Source organism: Entelurus aequoreus, linkage group LG07, assembly GCF_033978785.1.
Source record: "Entelurus aequoreus isolate RoL-2023_Sb linkage group LG07, RoL_Eaeq_v1.1, whole genome shotgun sequence".
Lineage (NCBI taxonomy): Eukaryota > Metazoa > Chordata > Actinopteri > Syngnathiformes > Syngnathidae > Entelurus > Entelurus aequoreus.
The window spans coordinates 54,100,775-54,117,860 of NC_084737.1; the positions used below are offsets into that span (position 1 = coordinate 54,100,775).

Genomic DNA, 17,086 nt, shown 5'->3' on the forward strand with positions numbered 1-17,086 from the left:
GTAACTTTTGCTGTGGTTTGGAACGACATGGCACACAGACAACTATAAGAAATGCAGCTCATATTACATACAGACAATTTGCTTGCTAGTTTGTAGGCGCTAGTTTTCTGAGACTTTTATTTTGTCAGTGCAGGCAGCATGGAGTGTCTGTTGAAATAAAAAGTGTTTCTCGCGTTCCTGATGGTCATTTTTTTCGCCTTCATACTAAGCTCGCAGCAGCCAGTGTCATCGCACGAGATCCTCAGGTGCCGTGAATGTCAACCAAGTGACGAAAGTGACCTTGTAGTGAATATTAATGATCAGTATTTTTTTAGATCTACTTTTTTTTTTTTAAATGCCTTGCAATCGAGTGACACACCCTCCCCGATCGGCCGGTAGCGCCCCCTGATGTAAACAAACTGCGTCACAGGCCAAACAACTACAGTGCGTTCATGGACCCCCCCAAAGTAGTAGGACAAAAACGGTGCTCGCCGAATACTCTCATCAATGAAGCATAAATAAAAACATATTAAAGAGTGGGCTTTCTAACAATTAGAAAGGTTTGTGTCATGTGTGTCCTCCTATTGTAATTATATGAAAAAAAAAAATATTTTTTTTCCCCCATCTTTTTCCATTTTCATAAATTTCTGAAAAAGCTTCAGGGAGCCACTAGGGGAGTGCTAAAGAACCGCATAGCAAAAAAAAAGATCAATTTGGTGTGCAGTATAAATGGGGCCTTAGTTAGATGCAACAGTTTTTTTTAATGCTGTGCTGAATTAATGAATTATTCTGCCTGCCATTATGGAGGATTATAAATTCAAGATCAAATATTTGTCTAAACTACACTTTCAGACAAAACAGGTGATTATACAGAGCACATTTTCACGGTGGATAGTGCGGGTACTTCAGATACAAATACAGTGAAAATGTACTTGAATTTTATCAAAACAAATAAATGGGACACAGAAGTATTTGATAAAAACATAAAAAAAATATTTTCCACTTTATTTTTCCTTTCATTATAATGATCAAATGATTAGAGCATATGACTTTAGGTTAAAACAAGCGAACCAAACCAATTCCATTTGGTGTTAAGGTCACAGGTATATACAAACAAGCATTTCCACTCACATTAATAAACCTGTAAATGTGCCAACTTCGGCTTGTTTATTGTTGCTGACACCCTTTTGATATGACATAGTACTCCTTCAGGGATTTGCAGGCCAAACCAACATTTACTAAATCGTTACTTCGATCAATTATGAGAGCTTGCATTGGTTTTTGTGTTTCTTGATATTTCGCTTTGCTTTTTCACTTCCTGTCTCACTTGTGTCTTCTGAAGCCGATGGCACCTCTGTTTCTTCACTGGCTTCCTCACAACTGTCCATGGCATCCGCTGAAGGTTCTTGGTTTGCCGGCATATGTGTGGCCATTAACTGGCCAGAGTGTTGCTGGTCAAGAAGTTTTCCTTCTCGGACATCCATCAGCAGCCTGTGTGGAACTGATAAGATTTTGATGTGCTCAAAAAAAGTGTTTCGCGGTTGACTCTGACTGGCAGCAGCAGCAGAGCGTTCTGATGATGTCTGATGCCTTGTAATGAAGTCTTCAGGAGCAAAGTAAGAATCCACAAAAACTAAGTCGGTCAAGCATCTATTTCTCTTTAGACAATTTGACTTTTGACATGTTTTGCACATGATCTCAGACGTATCTGCTCTTACTTCCAGCTCATGTGTTGCAGGAAGATCTTGGTCTTCTTGACTTAGTAGACTTACTGGGAAAGACGGTTCCACATAGGTGTTCTTTTTCATTTTAGATGGTGTTGAGAAAGTGAGCTGCTGGTTTATCGCAGGATCTTTCCAATGATAAATGTCATACGCCAACGTTGTGTACTGAAGAAGTTGTCCTAAGAGTTCCTTAATGGATGAACTACGCTTGTTGTATTCTTCTAAACAGTTGGGTTTTCTTTCTTCCTCAAGAGTTTCCATGCACTTTTCATCTTTGTGTCGTTGTGACAAAGCTGAGGTGACATGATGGGTTTTCTGCAGGTACAATGAGCTCCTGGATAGGACAGTCCTGTGTCTTACGATCGCGTCCCTGCCAAGTTGAAGTTTAGTGAGTCTTGTTTTTTGCAATTTTTTATCTGAAGTCCTCCAAACATATGACAGGCAGTGTTGATGTACCGTGTGGCCTTCAAACTGATGTTTGGAGCGACTGGCTTCCTCTGGTGACTGCGGTGATGTCCACTCATGCTCAGTGTTGTCACTCTGCTTTTTGAATGTTCTGTTTGTGGGTAGAACATCACGTCCATTCAGTCCAGAGAGTGATTTCCCCAAATGACCATTTGCTCTTCTCTTGTTATCGATTTTTCTTCCTGCACTGCCTTTTTTTCTTGTCATTTTTTTACTATCATTTGGAGCTTGGGTGCGGTTGCTGGCGCAGATGAAGCCAAGGGACTGTTTGTTTTGATGAATCTGACAGCGGCGGGATGTTTTGTCTCCAGTGTTCCCTGTAAGAATATGAAGAATACATTGAAGCACATAGCACAGACTATTAGCGAGTGAAGGAGCAGAAGGAATTAACCTGGATGCTCAGCAAAAAGCAAGTGAAGTTCTCCAAAAAATCCTCCATTAGGTTGATTGGAATTAATCATGACCATTTAAAGGCCTACTGAAACCCACTACTACCGACCACGCAGTCTGATAGTTTATATATTAATGATGAAATCTTAACATTGCAACACATGCCAATACGGCCGGGTTAACTTATAAAGTGCAATTTTAAACTTCCCAGGAAACTTCCGCTTGAAAACGTCGCGGTATGATGACGTATGCGCGTGACGTCACGAGGTCAAGGGAAGTGTTTGGACCCAATTCAAATACCTCTGTTTTCTTCAACAAAATTCCACAGTATTCTGGACATCTGTGTTGGTGAATCTTTTGCAATTTGTTTAATGGACAATGGAGACTGCAAATAAGAAAGTTGTAGGTGCGATCGGTGGAGCGGCGGACTACAGCAACACCAACACCAGGAGGTTGTGTTGTGTTTTGAGCAGGATAGCAGACGCACTACAGTGAGTACGCCCGCCGCCGCATCTAAGTTAGCTTCTGTTTTTTTAGCTTCGCCAAGCTGAATATTATTAATCGTGTATTTACATGTTCATGGTTTAATAGTATTTTTGATCTTCTGTCTATCCATCTAGTCAGGGTTTTTTTAAAATTTAGTTTCTATCTACATTTGAGACTGATGCTATCACGTTGGCTACGTAGCTAGGTTAGCTTCTATTTTTTTTTAGCTTCGCAAAGCTGAATATTATTATTTGTTGATTTACATGTTCATGGTTTAATAGTATTTTTGATCTTCTGTCTATCCATCCAGTCAGGGCTTTTTTTAAATTTAGTTTCTATCTGCATTTGAGACTGATGCTATCACGTTGGCTACGTAGCTAGGTTAGCTTCTATTTTTTTAGCTTCGCAAAGCTGAATATTATTAATCGTGTATTTACATGTTCATGGTTTAATAGTATTTTTGATCTTCTGTCTATCCATCCAGTCAGGTTTTTTTTTAATTTAGTTTCTATCTGCATTTGAGACTGATGCTATCACGTTGGCTACGTAGCTAGGTTAGCTTCTATTTTTTTTAGCTTCGCAAAGCTGAATATTATTATTTGTTGATTTACATGTTCATGGTTTAATAGTATTTTTGATCTTCTGTCTATCCATCCAGTCAGGGCTTTTTTTAAATTTAGTTTCTATCTGCATTTGAGACTGATGCTATCACGTTGGCTACGTAGCTAGATTAGCTTCTATTTTTTTAGCTTCGCAAAGCTGAATATTATTAATCGTGTATTTACATGTTCAGTCACTGTGAATGTTCATTTCGCGTTCTCGACTCTCATTTTCAAGAGGATATAGTATCTGAGGTTGTTTAAAATACAAATCTGTGATCTACAATAGAAAAAGGAGAGAGTGTGGAATCCAATGAGCCAGCTTGTACCTAAGTTACGGTCAGAGCGAAAAAAGATACGTCCATCACTGCCTCTCAAGTCCTTCACTGTAATGTTCCTCATCTACGAATCTTTCATCCTCACTCAAATTAATGGGGTAATCGTCACTTTCTCGGTCCGAATCTCTCTCGCTCCATTGTAAACAATGGGGAATTGTGAGGAATACTAGCTCCTGTGATGTCACGCTACTTCCGGTACAGGCAAGGCTTTTTTTTATCAGCGAGCAAAAGTTGCGAACTTTATCGTCGATTTTCTCTACTAAATCCTTTCAGCAAAAATATGGCAATATCGCGAAATGATCAAGTATGACACATAGAATGGATCTGCTATTCCTGTTTAAAAAAAAAAATTCATTTCAGTAGGCCTTTAATGGTCATATTCATATATTAACAATGTCATTAACACAATCATCATCTGTATTGTCTGTCAGTAGACTCTTACCTAACATTGTCTGTCTGCTGCTAGGAGCGACCATCGCCAATTGCGAAGCAAAGCTGTTGCTGACCTGATCCTCAGCCTCAGCAAATCCCATCTCCCTACTGACCGTGACCCCAAAAGGAATGCCATATGTGTGTCTCTGTTTGGGAGATAATCAGAAATTAATGATTGATCAGGGAATTGAGCACTTAACCTTACAAACTGTTGAATGAGGCCAGTTCCTTTTTTTTTAATACAAAGTTGCAGGTCATATGACGCAATGACGTCATTGAGCGGCTTCTTCTGTACCTTGAGAGCATCTCGGAGGTTGATCACCTCAACTTTAAGCTTGTCTTTCTCCATCCGAATGATGTCATAGAGTTCCTTTTCACGCTCCAATGCCTGACGTGAAGGACGAGTGATCGGAAGGGATAAGAGATAAGGCAGGTTATTAATAAAACATTCAGTATTCATTTAAATCTGCATACAGGAGGTCCTCAAGTTAATTTTACGTGTTAAAACAGTTTGTGGTTTTGACGCACTCCCATAAATGATCAATGCTAAACATAGAGAAAAGGGAACTAATTACGTAATTTGTATTGTGTCACCACACTGAAGACGCACAATGCCCCTTTATAGTTAACTTCATCTTGTATCCTAACGTTATGATGTTTTTCAATTGTGAGGCAGACTCTTCTGAAGACAATGCGTCAAACATAATTATAGTGAAGTGAAATTAAACAATAGACAAATACTTCAAAAGTTTAGAGATCAACTTTGGTTGTTTACTGTTCAAATATTGTGACCATCTTAAAGGATAAAGATTGTATCTTTGAAAATGTGAAAGGATCTACTCCTATGCTTAGTGGTCTCATTAATAACCCTTTTTGTTTCTCTCTTCCAGTGTGCAAGACAACCACAGGAATACAACTAAAGAGTTGTTCCATTTTCATTTCAATGACCCTGTAACCACATGACTACAACCCCATCAAATCAAGAGCAATATGCCAAGTTAATCACACCTGTGGGTGTGTGCCACACTGAGTGAGGCGCACACACACGCTCACCCGCTCACCCGCTTTCGATCCTCCTGGTCATGGATCTTGTGCCATTGGTGAGTGAACCATTTTCTCTTGGGCAAGGCCAACTTAACCTTACGGGGGACCCTGGTGTTTTGTCCCAGGTAAGCCTGTGCATTAAGGCAGCCTTGCTTGTGGGTAAATGCTAGATTGGGCTGCTGGTTTTTCCTGAATTGGATCGGTGCCCATGCCGCCAGGGCCCCGCCCTTTTGCTTATGTATGGTGATTTTGGAGCATGGCTCCATAATTTCCCGAGCCTGGCCGGCCTGAGTTTCACTCAGCACTCAGTGTATTGAACAGTGGATGCGATTTCACAGGTCGGTCCAACATTTGCACTCCTTGCTGAGATTTGTTTTCCCCTTCCGAGAAGTTTTCACCACCCTCACTACAAGTGCAGAGCAGTGTTAATCTTGACAGCAGTTTTTCATTTAGTTTTAGTCATAGTCTTTTGACAAAAATGTATTTAATTTTAGTTATTTCAATTGATGTAGTTGTGTTCTAGTTTAGTAGACTAAGTTTCACAACATTTTAATCAGTTTAGTCAAAGAGCCACTTATTAACAGGCAGGACAGCCAATCATCAACTGTATGGACTTATGAAGAGTCCTTAAAAAAGCTGTCGTTCTCATAGCTGTCGCTATGTCGACTCAACACTGCCACAGGGTCACTGGCCCTGTGTCTGAGATTACTGAACATACGTCTACTTAAAATTTGGTTTGCCTGCTAGAAGATCTCCCTACCGAAAAGCAGGATGTTGCGGCTTGTATTGTCTTACCACAGCCTCAGAGTCCCTGCATGGTGCGACAGCTCGGGGGATGCTGTGGCATGGATTCCCATGGGCCTAATGGGACCCTGGATAACTGTGAACACACACGCCTCCCAGACAGGCTGGTGCCCTATTTGCATAGGCTGATCTGTTCGAGGCATTTGTAACCCTGTGCTCCAGGCGTTGCACATTAAAGGCCTACTGAAATGATTTTTTTTTATTTAAACGGGGATAGCAGATCTATTCTATGTGTCATACTTGATCATTTTGCGATATTGCCATATTTTTGCTGAAAGGATTTAGTATAGACCAACGACGATAAAGATTGCAACTTTTGGTATCTGATAAAAAAAAAGGCTTGCCCCTACCGGAAGTAGCGTGACGTAGTCAGTTGAACATATACGCAAAGTTCCCTATTGTTTACAATGATGGCCGCATGAAGTGAGAGAGATTCGGACCGAGAAAGCGACAATTTCCCCATTAATTTGAGCGAGGATGAAAGATTTGTGGATGAGTAAAGTGCAAGTGAAGGACTAGTGGGGAGTTGAAGCTATTCAGATAGGGAAGATGCTGCGAGAGCCGGGGGTGACTACAACAGTAAATAAACACAAGACAAATATATACTCTATTAGCCACAACACAACCAGGCTTATATTTAATATGCCACAAATTAATCCTGCATAAAAACACTTGCGTGTTTGTTACGCTAGCTCCTAGCTCCTCTGCTAGCTCCTAGCTCCATAGAACACGCCAATACAATTCAAACACCTGATCAACACACACAATCACTCAGCCCAAAAGACCGTTCACCTAACCCAAGGTTCATAAAGCTTATATATTTTTAAAAAGTTACGTACGTGACGCGCACATACGGTCAAGCTCTCAAATGTTTAGCAGCCAAGGCTGCATACTCACAGTACCTGATATTCAGCTGGGAATGACTACAACAGTAAATAAACACAAGACATATATATACTCTATTAGCCACAACACAACCAGGCTTATATTTAATATGCCACAAATTAATCCTGCATAAAAACACCTGCGTGTTTGTTATGCTAGCTCCTAGCTCCTCTGCTAGCTCCTAGCTCCATAGAACACGCCAATACAATTCAAACACCTGATCAACACACACAATCATTCAGCCCAAAAGACCGTTCACCTAACCCAAGGTTCATAAAGCTTATATATTTTTAAAAAAGTTACGTACATACGCAAAAAAAAGTTGCGCACATACGGTCAAGCGATCAAATGTTTAGAAGCCAAAGCTGCATACTCACAGTAGCACGTCTGCGTCTTTGTCATCCAAATCAAAGTAATCCTGGTAAGAGTCTGTGTTGTCCCAGTTCTCTACAGGCGTCTGTGTATCGAAGTCAAAAGTCCTCCTGGTTAGAGTCTCTGTTATCCGAGTTCTTCCATCTTGACTGCATCTTTCGGGAATGTAAACAAAGAAGCGCCGGCTGTGTACTGTTGTGGCTGACTACGTTCGAAAAATACGTCCATTTCGCACCGACAACTTTCTTCTTTGCTTGCTCAGCTTCCTTCTCCATAATGCAATGAACATGATTGAAACAGATTCACGAACACAGATGTCCAGAATACTGTGGAATTATGAAATGAAAACAGAGCTTTTTCGTATTGGCTTCAATGTGGAAGGCATACCCGTGTTCGCCGGGCTACGTCACGCGCATACGTCATCCTCAGAGGCGTTTCGAACCGGAAGTTTAGCGGCAAATTTAAAATGTCACTTTATAAGTTAACCCGGCCGTATTGGCATGTGTTATAATGTTAAGATTTCATCATTGATATATAAACTATCAGACTGCGTGGTCGGTAGTAGTGGGTTTCAGTAGGCCTTTAACCGCCTCTAGATCGGGGCAGTTCATCTCCTCCAAGCTGTCAAGTGATGGTAAGGGCTGACAACAAAGATGTGGTGTCCTACATCAAGAACCAAGGCAGATTGAAATATCCAATCTTGTAAGCTGGAGCTCGGCGCTTGCTTGTGTTGACTCAGACATGACTTAGCTATGTATCTGAGAGATTTTTACCTTCTTTACACCAGTGGATCCACTCTACAGAGCAGCTGCTCATCTCGGGGAGTGGAACCTTCACTGACTGGTTGTTTGCCAGATTTGGAGTTACTTAGGTCAGGTCACAGTCGACGTCTTTGTTACAGAGGACAATGCATATACCTTTTTGGGATCTTTAAGTTTGTCCTCAAGACACAGGGTCTGCCTCTGTTTGTGCCCTAATCGGTCTGGTCTGGTCTTCGTCTCCTTAGTCTTGATACTATGTATATGCATGCTATTGCATCAAAAGGGAGCTCCTCCTACCCCCCAGACAGAGGGTGAGTGTGTGTGCGTTCCTCATTCATAGACAGTGTGGCTTGCACCCACTGGTGTGGTTAATTTGGTGAAACGGTCCTGACCCGATTGGGTTGTAGTCATGTCAACACCAGTTCATTGAATTGTGTTTACACCTTTTTTTATTACAGTTTAATTTCATTATTGCATTTGATTTTTTTGATAGTGTATTTTATATATATTTATCGTGTTAAGTGTACAATATGACTGACTTAGTAGTAATTTAGATATCATTTTGCTTTAAGTTCCCACTTACATCAAAACGCCACTTATATTGCAGAGTCAAAACGGAACTCGTGTGCAGATCGAGGACCTCCTGTACTTGTTATTATTTTATCAGGTCATACTGTAATCTTCTTTTCCTTCCACTGCAAAGCTTCCTGCAGGTCAGACACCTCCTGAGAGCTGACATCAGCTTGTGCTCGTAAGTGTGACGTTTCCTGGTTTCATGAAAGGAAGAGAGAAGAAAAGTCAAAGTATGTTTGTTTTAAGTCAACATGCTGCGCCACATGACTGCGTTATACCGAGGTCACGTGATTCCTGAGCATAGGATTAATGTGAGCACGCTTTGTATGGGATGGAATTGTTTATGTGTTGGACGGATTATCAGAAGTTATTTGGTCAGTCTCATCTTTTTCATCTCCCTAAACTGGAACTAAAGAACCTTGTGAAGCTTGTGCTCACGCTTGTACACCTGCAAACACATGAGATGAATTTGAAACGTTTTCTGACCTACCAACCGACCGACTGACATATCTATCTGCCCGTCTGTCTTTCTGTTCTATCTGTCTAGGGGTGTCTTAAAATAGTCGAATATCACCCTCACAGTCGAATTGCCGGATATTCAATTCCGTTTGAGGGACCCAATTTGAGTACAGCGAGTGTGTTGGGACAATGTTCTGAGATGGGACCTGCCGCCACCAGAGCTCGCTGTGCCACAACGCGCCTCAGCTGGACCAAAGCCCTCCCCTGGCATCGCTGGCACTCGCCGGAAATTAAACGCGTTATGCTGGGATTTTCCGCTTTGGCACAGAGGTGTAACTTTGATGATTTTGCTCGGGCACGAGTCCTCCCTCACTGCTCTCCTGTGTCAACAAACACTGATATTACCTTAGGTTCACTTACAAAAACCAAGTTTTACTTCTGAGTGCTCCAGGAAAATCTATCAAATCAGATTTGACTATAAAAATCTTTAGTTGAAGACAGGCCTACTACTTATCGTCTGCCTACCTACATACCTTTGTGAGCTCATCGCAGTGCTGTCGCGCCTCCCACAGCAGCTCCTCCATGTCCCTTAGGTCCTCCTGCAGCGTTTCCACCTGATATATTAAAGTTGACTTCTGGTTGTACAGCTGACCGATGCAAGCAGTGGCTTTTTGATACTTCTGCTCCGCCTCCGCCAGACAGTCCTGACACATTGAATAAGCAATCACACAGAGAAATGACTTGTTTGCATTTAAAATACTTTCTTTTGAGACCCATCCGTTGTAGACGGATAGGAAAGTGATCTCATCCAGCTCATCTCTAATGATAGAACAAATCAACTTTAAGTCCTTACTACCCTCTTTCACATTGTCACCTCTATTCGCCCCAATTCAGGTGATCAACCTGTCGGGAAATTAATTTTGCAATCCACCTCTTTTGGAGCACAGGATTCACGTGACCACACAGTATGGGCCACTTCACCTGAAATGGGAGTGTAACGATCACTGTCCTCATCACTGTTTGGTGCATACCTTAGTCTTAAGGTCATGAGTGGGTTAATTTTTGGGTACACTATGAGATCCATCCATCCATCTATTTTCTACCGCTTGTCCCTTTCGGGGTCGCGGGGGTTGCTGGAGCCTATCCCAGCTGCATCGGGCGGAAGGCGGGGTACACCCTGGACAAGTCGCCACCTCATCGCAGGGCCAACACAGATAGACAGACAACATTCACACTCACATTCTCACACTAGGGCCAATTTAGTGTTGCCAATCAACCTATCCCCAGGTGCATGTCTTTGGAGGTGGGAGGAAGCCGGAGTACCCGGAGGGAACCCACACAGTCACGGGGAGAACATGCAAACTCCACACAGAAAGATCCCGAGCCCGGGATTGATCTCAGGACCTTTGTATTGTGAGGCACATGCACTAACCCCTGTGCCACTATGAGATTAAAGTGCAAAAACATAAAATTGTGTATTTTTTATGTAAACAGTTTAAATGTTGTTGTTTTGTTTTGTTTTTAAATGACTGCTAGTGTAACGAAGGCCAACCAGTGTGGCTGGGGCAGAGTACGTCGGTAAAATTAATTACCTGATGCCCGAAGAGTTTGCCCTGAACATAGATGCCTAGTGCTCTCTCAACATTAATCAGCTAACCCATGTTTGAGCCCCTGGCAGGGAAGCAGTAGCTTGGCCCGGCGGGTTACACAAGCTATTGTTTTGTTGCGCTGTTCTCCATCTCTACTAAAAAATACGACACACTGCTTTAATCTTATCTACTTGTCTTTGTTTATGTATTTCACTGGAAGTCTTCCTAAGCAGCATACCTTGGAAGAGGATTTTCAAGCTTTGGATTCTCCCCGCTAGCCAAACAATGGACTGTGTTTGTTTACCATAAACACTTCCTGTCTCTCACTTGTAATGTGTACCGTGTGATATATAGAGAGGTGCGTATATTAACTCGCAACTTTTACTTTGTTTTATTTACTTAAATAACGTTTTGGACACATTGTACTTGTCATAGTAGTTTTAATGCGACATACTTTTATCTGTACTTTTTGTGAAAAACAAATGCTATGTTTACTACCTTACATTGAATTTCATCCTAATTACTACATTTATCTAATGTATTTATTACTTCTTGCAACTACATTTATTTTAGTTTAGGCTTATCAGAAACACTTCTTTCAGCCGGTGCTGTCCCATGACTCCATTTCACCAATCAAACGGAGCCTGGCATATACATGCTTGCACTCAAACATATTGCCACTGTAAACAAGAGACATACAGTTGTACCTCAACCTATGGGTTATGGGTTATACTTGTATAGCGCTTTTCTACCTTCAAGGTACTCAAAGCGCTTTGACACTATTTCCACATTCACCCATTCACACACACATTCACACACTGATGGCGGGAGCTGCCATGCAAGGCCCTAACCACGACCCATCAGGAGCAAGGATGAAGTGTCTTGCTCAAGGACACAACGGACATGACTAGGTTGGTAGAAGGTGGGGATCGAACCAGGAACCCTCAGGTTGCTAGCACGGCCACTCTCCCAACCACGCCTATGAACACATTGCGCTCCGCAACCAAGCTCGTAACTTGGAATACTTGTATCCTATACCAGCTCCACCCATTGAAATGAATTGAAATGAATTTAATCTGTGCTTGGCCCTCCCAGAACAGCACAATTTTAACAAAACAATAGTAATACAAACTACGGTACAGTAGTTTTATGAATGTAACAATGTAGGTAGATAATGGAAAATAACCAAGGCAAGCAATCTCATTAACACTTCCCCAGTGTTTTGTAATACAGTAATATTAATTAACAAAGCTTTTATATTTTCCAGCAAACTGAAGAGGACTGAGAAATCTTTTTAATCCCTTGTTCTGTTTGCCGCCTTCCCGTCTCATTGGATCCAACATTACAAAAAAACAAGTTACCAACGAGGGAAGGATATTCGCAGGGAGTAATTGCGTTAAAAAATAAGATATTACTAGTTGTGCTATCTCTTGTACTCTCTGTTGTGGGAGAGAATAAATGTATGTGCTGGGAAAGTTACTAGGCGGGAGAGAGGACATACCCGGTGCTCACGGCGTGGCATAGATAAACAAAAAACCCCACACACCCATAGCAGCTTCAGGCAGCAAAAGGTTGTCCGCAGAAAGGCTGTGGAAGCTGGACTGCTGCTAAAGGTTTGATTTCCAATGGTTGGAAAGTTCTATCAATCAATCAATCAATCAATCAATCAATCAATATTTATTTATATAGCCCTAAATCCCAAGTGTCTCAAAGGGCTGTACAAGCCACAACGACATCCTCGGTACAGAGCCCACATACGGGCAAGGAAAACTCACCCCAGTGGGACGTCAATGTGAATGACTATGAGAAACCTTGGAGAGGACCGCATATGTGGGTAACCCCCCTCCCCTCTAGGGGAGACCGAAAGCAATGAATGTCGAGTGGGTCTGACATAATATTGTGAAAGTCCAACACATCAGCGAAAGTCCAGTCCATGGTGGGGCCAACAGGAACCATCCCGAGCGGAGACGGGTCAGCAGCGTAGAGATGTCCCCATCCGATGAACAGGCTAGCGGTCCACCCCGGATGCAAGCAAGTTATACCAGATTTTTAGGGGAGGATCTTATGGTGTTAACTATGTCATTAGCTATGCCACTTATCAGCTTGGCGGCTCGTAACTTGAACTATGTTTGCGATTTAACGCATAACAAAAGTTGTAGTTGTATCTCAGGCAATGAAAATAACCACAGTGACTCACAATCAGACGAGGTAGCACACCTTTTCAATCAATGTTTACCTCACAAACTACAAAAAAGAACAGCTGTATCTGCTGTAGCTGCATTTCATTGAACATTGGCAGACAATCGACCTGTAACTGAATGAATGACTAAAATGTTGGTACCATCATCTGCCTGATTGATAACTCCATCTCCAGAGAGACTGACGTGTCACTGCTTCCCCTGCGAGATGAGGCTCTGCCCAGTGAAGCAAGCATGATTGCAGACATGTTCGGCACTGTCCTGGATCCCTGAAAACAAAACACAAATACTAACCATTCCTACATTTTCCAGTTTTCAGTCAAATAAGTTGAAACAAATGTTGACTTACTTTGATTATCCCCTCTTTCCAGTTTCTCCACCACCTTAAAACACACAAATCATGACTTGGGTGGCAGTGGCAGGCTGTAGAGCATATCTTCAAAAGACTGGAGGTTGGTGGTTCAAACCTATCTCCCTTGCATCCAAGTCACTAATGTTATAAATGATAAATGGGTTATACTTGTATAGCGCTTTTCTACCTTCAAGGTACTCAAAGCGCTTTGACAGTATTTCCACATTCACCCATTCACACACACATTCACACACTGATGGCGGGAGCTGCCATGCAAGGCGCTAACCAGCACCCATCAGGAGCAAGGGTGAAGTGTCTTGCCCAAGGACACAACGGACGTGACTAGGATGGTAGAAGGTGGGGATTGAACCCCAGTAACCAGCAACCCTCCGATTTCTGGCACGGCCACTCTACCAACTTCGCCACGCCGTCCCACGTAATGTTGTGTCCTTGGGAAATACACTTTACCCACCTTGCCTCCAGTGCAGTCCACACTGGTGTAGGAATGTGAATGAATGTTTAGTGGTGGTTGGAGACACAGAGGGCGCAAATTGGCAGCCTAATTTACGTCAGTATTCCCTCGGGCAGATGCAGCTACAGATGTTGCTTACCACCACGGACGTATGAATGAGGAGTGAAAGAATAATGGGTTCCTTACACTTTTCATCATTGTAACTGAGCTACTGTGTGGAACAATTTCCCTTGTGGATCATTAAAGTTTGTCTAAGTCTAAGTCTAAGTTCTCAGTGTGAAGTGCTTTGTACACGCAGGACAGACAAGCAGTGACTAAGTTTGCGGTCAAAAGCTTGAAATCATTTGCCACAGTGCTCTTGATTTTTGGTGGGCAGATGTTCAATTGCAGTCGGAGAGAAGCAGCATTTCCGTCAACCACATTATTCCTCAGTCATTTCCATTATACAGGTGAAACTCATAAAATTAGAATGTCGCGAAAAAGTCTAATCATGTCAGCAAATCAACTTCAAATGTAAAACTAATATGTGATAATAGTTCATTACATGCAAAGTGAAATATGTCAAGCCGTTCTTTGTAATAATGTCGATTATCATGGCTTACTGTTTTTGAGGACCCCATATTTTCTGCGATTTTCAATTCAAGGTTTTTATAAGCTGTAAGCCATAAACATCAAAATTATATTTAAAGAAAAAAAAGCCTTGAAATTAATTGAATTGTATGTTATGTATATGACAGTTTCATCTTGTAAATTTAAACAAACCATTGTAATATTTTGAGTTTCACCAGTTTATTTTCTAGAGGGATTACAAAAGATCCTTGGGCTCTGTACCGAGGATGTCGTTGTGGCTTGTACAGCCCTTTGAGACACTTGTGATTTAGGGCTATATAAATAAACATTGATTGATTGATTGAAGTTTTGAAAATATTACCAAATGTTACAATCTTGAGTAATTTCAACACATATAATTTATTTTGTTAAATTCTACAAACTAATATTTATTTATCATCAAATGTTTTTTCTTTCTATGCCATATGTAATAAATAAATAAATGGGTTATACTTGTATAGCACTTTTCTACCTTCAAAGTACTCAAAGCGCTTTGACAGTATTTCCACATTCACCCATTCACACACACATTCACACACTGATGGAGGGAGCTGCCATGCAAGGCGCTAACCAGCACCCATCAGGAGCAAGGGTGAAGTGTCTTACCCAAAGACACAACGGACGTGACTAGGATGGTAGAAGGTGGGGATTGAACCCCAGTAACCAGCAACCCTCCGATTGCTGGCACGGCCACTCTACCAACTTCGCCACGCCACCCCTTAAAACCTCTTAAAACCTCTCTGTTGGCTTTGTAAGGTCATTTTACCTCTAAACTAAACAACATTAATGTTGATCCACATTTTGTTCTCTTTTGAATTGATAAGAGAACCGATAAGAAACCCAATCATTAAGCAGAATCAAAAGTTGAATCAAAACCAAAAAATCGTATAAATTCACATCCCTATCTGCAGCTGTCTTGCCAAAGGTGGCTTTCCAACTGAAACCTGTATACTTCCTCGCGTGCAAATTATTTACATTGCGCAATTGAAATAATCAGATCAGCCGGTGTGTCTCAAAAATCCTTAGCTACAAAGGATATATTTTCTTTGGCCATTAAATGCAAATTCACAGATTCAGAAGACAGGGTCTGAGGAAAAGATCAGAACAGGAGATGGCTCATCACTGCAAGTCGCGCCCATTGTACTCACACAATCCCCTGTTATGATGTCTCACCTCCATGGACCCCAAAATACTTCTGGCATGTCAGGTGATACATGTTTTTTTGTTTTTTTTCTAATTTGGTGACTATACCCATATTACAAAAGTCACGTGAAAAACACCGTACTATGGGGTGCCGAATGTAAGAGTTCAGTCACAATTTTCTAGCAGATAGATTTCTCACATTTTGTGGAAGTGTCTCACATTTAACTCACTTTTCTCACATTTAACATACTTTTCTCATTTTTGGCTCATTTTCATCGCATTTAAGTCTAAATTAAAAGTTGACTCTAAATATTACATATAAATGTGGGGCAGTATAGCTCGGTTGGTAGAGTGGCCGTGCCAGCAACTTGAGGGTTGCAGGTTCGATCCCCGCTTCCGCCATCCTAGTCACTGCTGTTGTGTCCTTGGGCAAGACACTTTACCCACCTGCTCCCAGTGCCACCCACTCTGGTTTAAATGTAACTTAGATATTGGGTTTCACTATGTAAAGCGCTTTGAGTCACTAGAGAAAAGCGCTATATAAATATAATTCACTTCACTTCAAATGTTATATCTAAATCTAAATGTTAAATTTAAAACTAAATCTTAAATCGAAATATTACATCTGAAATCAGATATCTAAACCTAAATCCTAATTATATCAATCTAAATGTTAAATCGGAATGTAAATGTGGGTGCGAAATGTTAAATCTAAACCTACATGTTAAATCTAAATCCTAAATCTAAATGTTAAATCTAAACCTAAATGCTGAATATAAATCCTAAATCTGAAAATCAAATCCAAACCTAAATGCCATCCATCCATTTTCTACCGCTTATTCCCTTTTGGGGTCGCGGGGGGTGCTGGAGCCTATCTCAGCTACAATCGGGCGGAAGGCGGGGTACACCCTGGACAAGTCGCCACCTCATCGCAGTCCAAACCTAAATGTTAAATCTAAATGTTGAATCTAAATACTGTATGTGTGCAAAATTTTAAATCTGAATATAAATGTTAAATCTAAATCTAAATGTTAAATCTAAACCTAAATTTAAATCTTAAATATAAATATAAAATCTAAATGTTAAATCTAAGCTTCAATGTAAATCTAAATCAAAGCGCTAAATCTCTTGCTAAGTGTAAAGATGAATGATAATATGTCAATATTCCACCAATCCGAGGCCTCCCCTACATCTTTCTCACAGCAGAAGAAGGAAACATGACATATGCTTAATGACAAATGATGCCAATAAAGTTGCATATTTGTATAAATGTTAGCGCCAAACGTGTGAGTGTGCTTGGTGTGTTGCACAAAGACAACTAAATGAATGGAATTGATTATTACACCGAGGCATGCAGTCTGTTGGAATATACCTATTTCTATTTGTATGTGATTTTTATAATTTCGCTGTGC

The 17,086-nt window shown here is 41.1% G+C and overlaps 2 protein-coding genes across 2 annotated transcripts in view; both read right to left on the reverse strand.

Annotated features, from left to right (window-relative positions):
* Positions 1–1,111: 1,111 nt before the first annotated feature.
* LOC133653125 (uncharacterized) lies at positions 1,112–9,895 on the reverse strand. Its single transcript, XM_062052145.1, has 5 exons — positions 9,845–9,895; positions 8,954–9,046; positions 4,709–4,801; positions 4,424–4,559; positions 1,112–2,485 (listed from the first exon to the last, which is right to left on the reverse strand). Exons 1-5 carry the CDS (start codon positions 9,893–9,895, stop codon positions 1,239–1,241), a joined length of 1,620 nt encoding a protein of 539 aa, XP_061908129.1. The 3' UTR covers positions 1,112–1,238.
* A 3,392-nt stretch (positions 9,896–13,287) lies between these two features.
* Positions 13,288–17,086, reverse strand: part of mlpha (melanophilin a) — a 64,936-nt gene continuing 61,137 nt past the window's right edge. The window contains exons 18-19 of the mRNA XM_062054705.1: positions 13,448–13,481; positions 13,288–13,367 (exon numbers count right to left, since the gene is read on the reverse strand). Of these exons, the coding sequence (XP_061910689.1) occupies positions 13,288–13,367; positions 13,448–13,481 (114 nt within the window). The remainder of the gene's footprint in view (positions 13,368–13,447; positions 13,482–17,086) is intronic.

Coding starts and splice junctions, on each gene's coding strand:
- LOC133653125 (XM_062052145.1), bottom strand. CDS start 9,895: ATGGAGGAGCTGCTGTGGGAGGCGCGACAGCACTGCGATGAGCTCACA. Junction 9,047..9,844: donor ACTGCGATGAGCTCACAAAG/GTATGTAGGTAG, acceptor TCATGAAACCAG/GAAACGTCACACTTACGAGC. Junction 4,560..4,708: donor ACCTCCGAGATGCTCTCAAG/GTACAGAAGAAG, acceptor TCTCCCAAACAG/AGACACACATATGGCATTCC.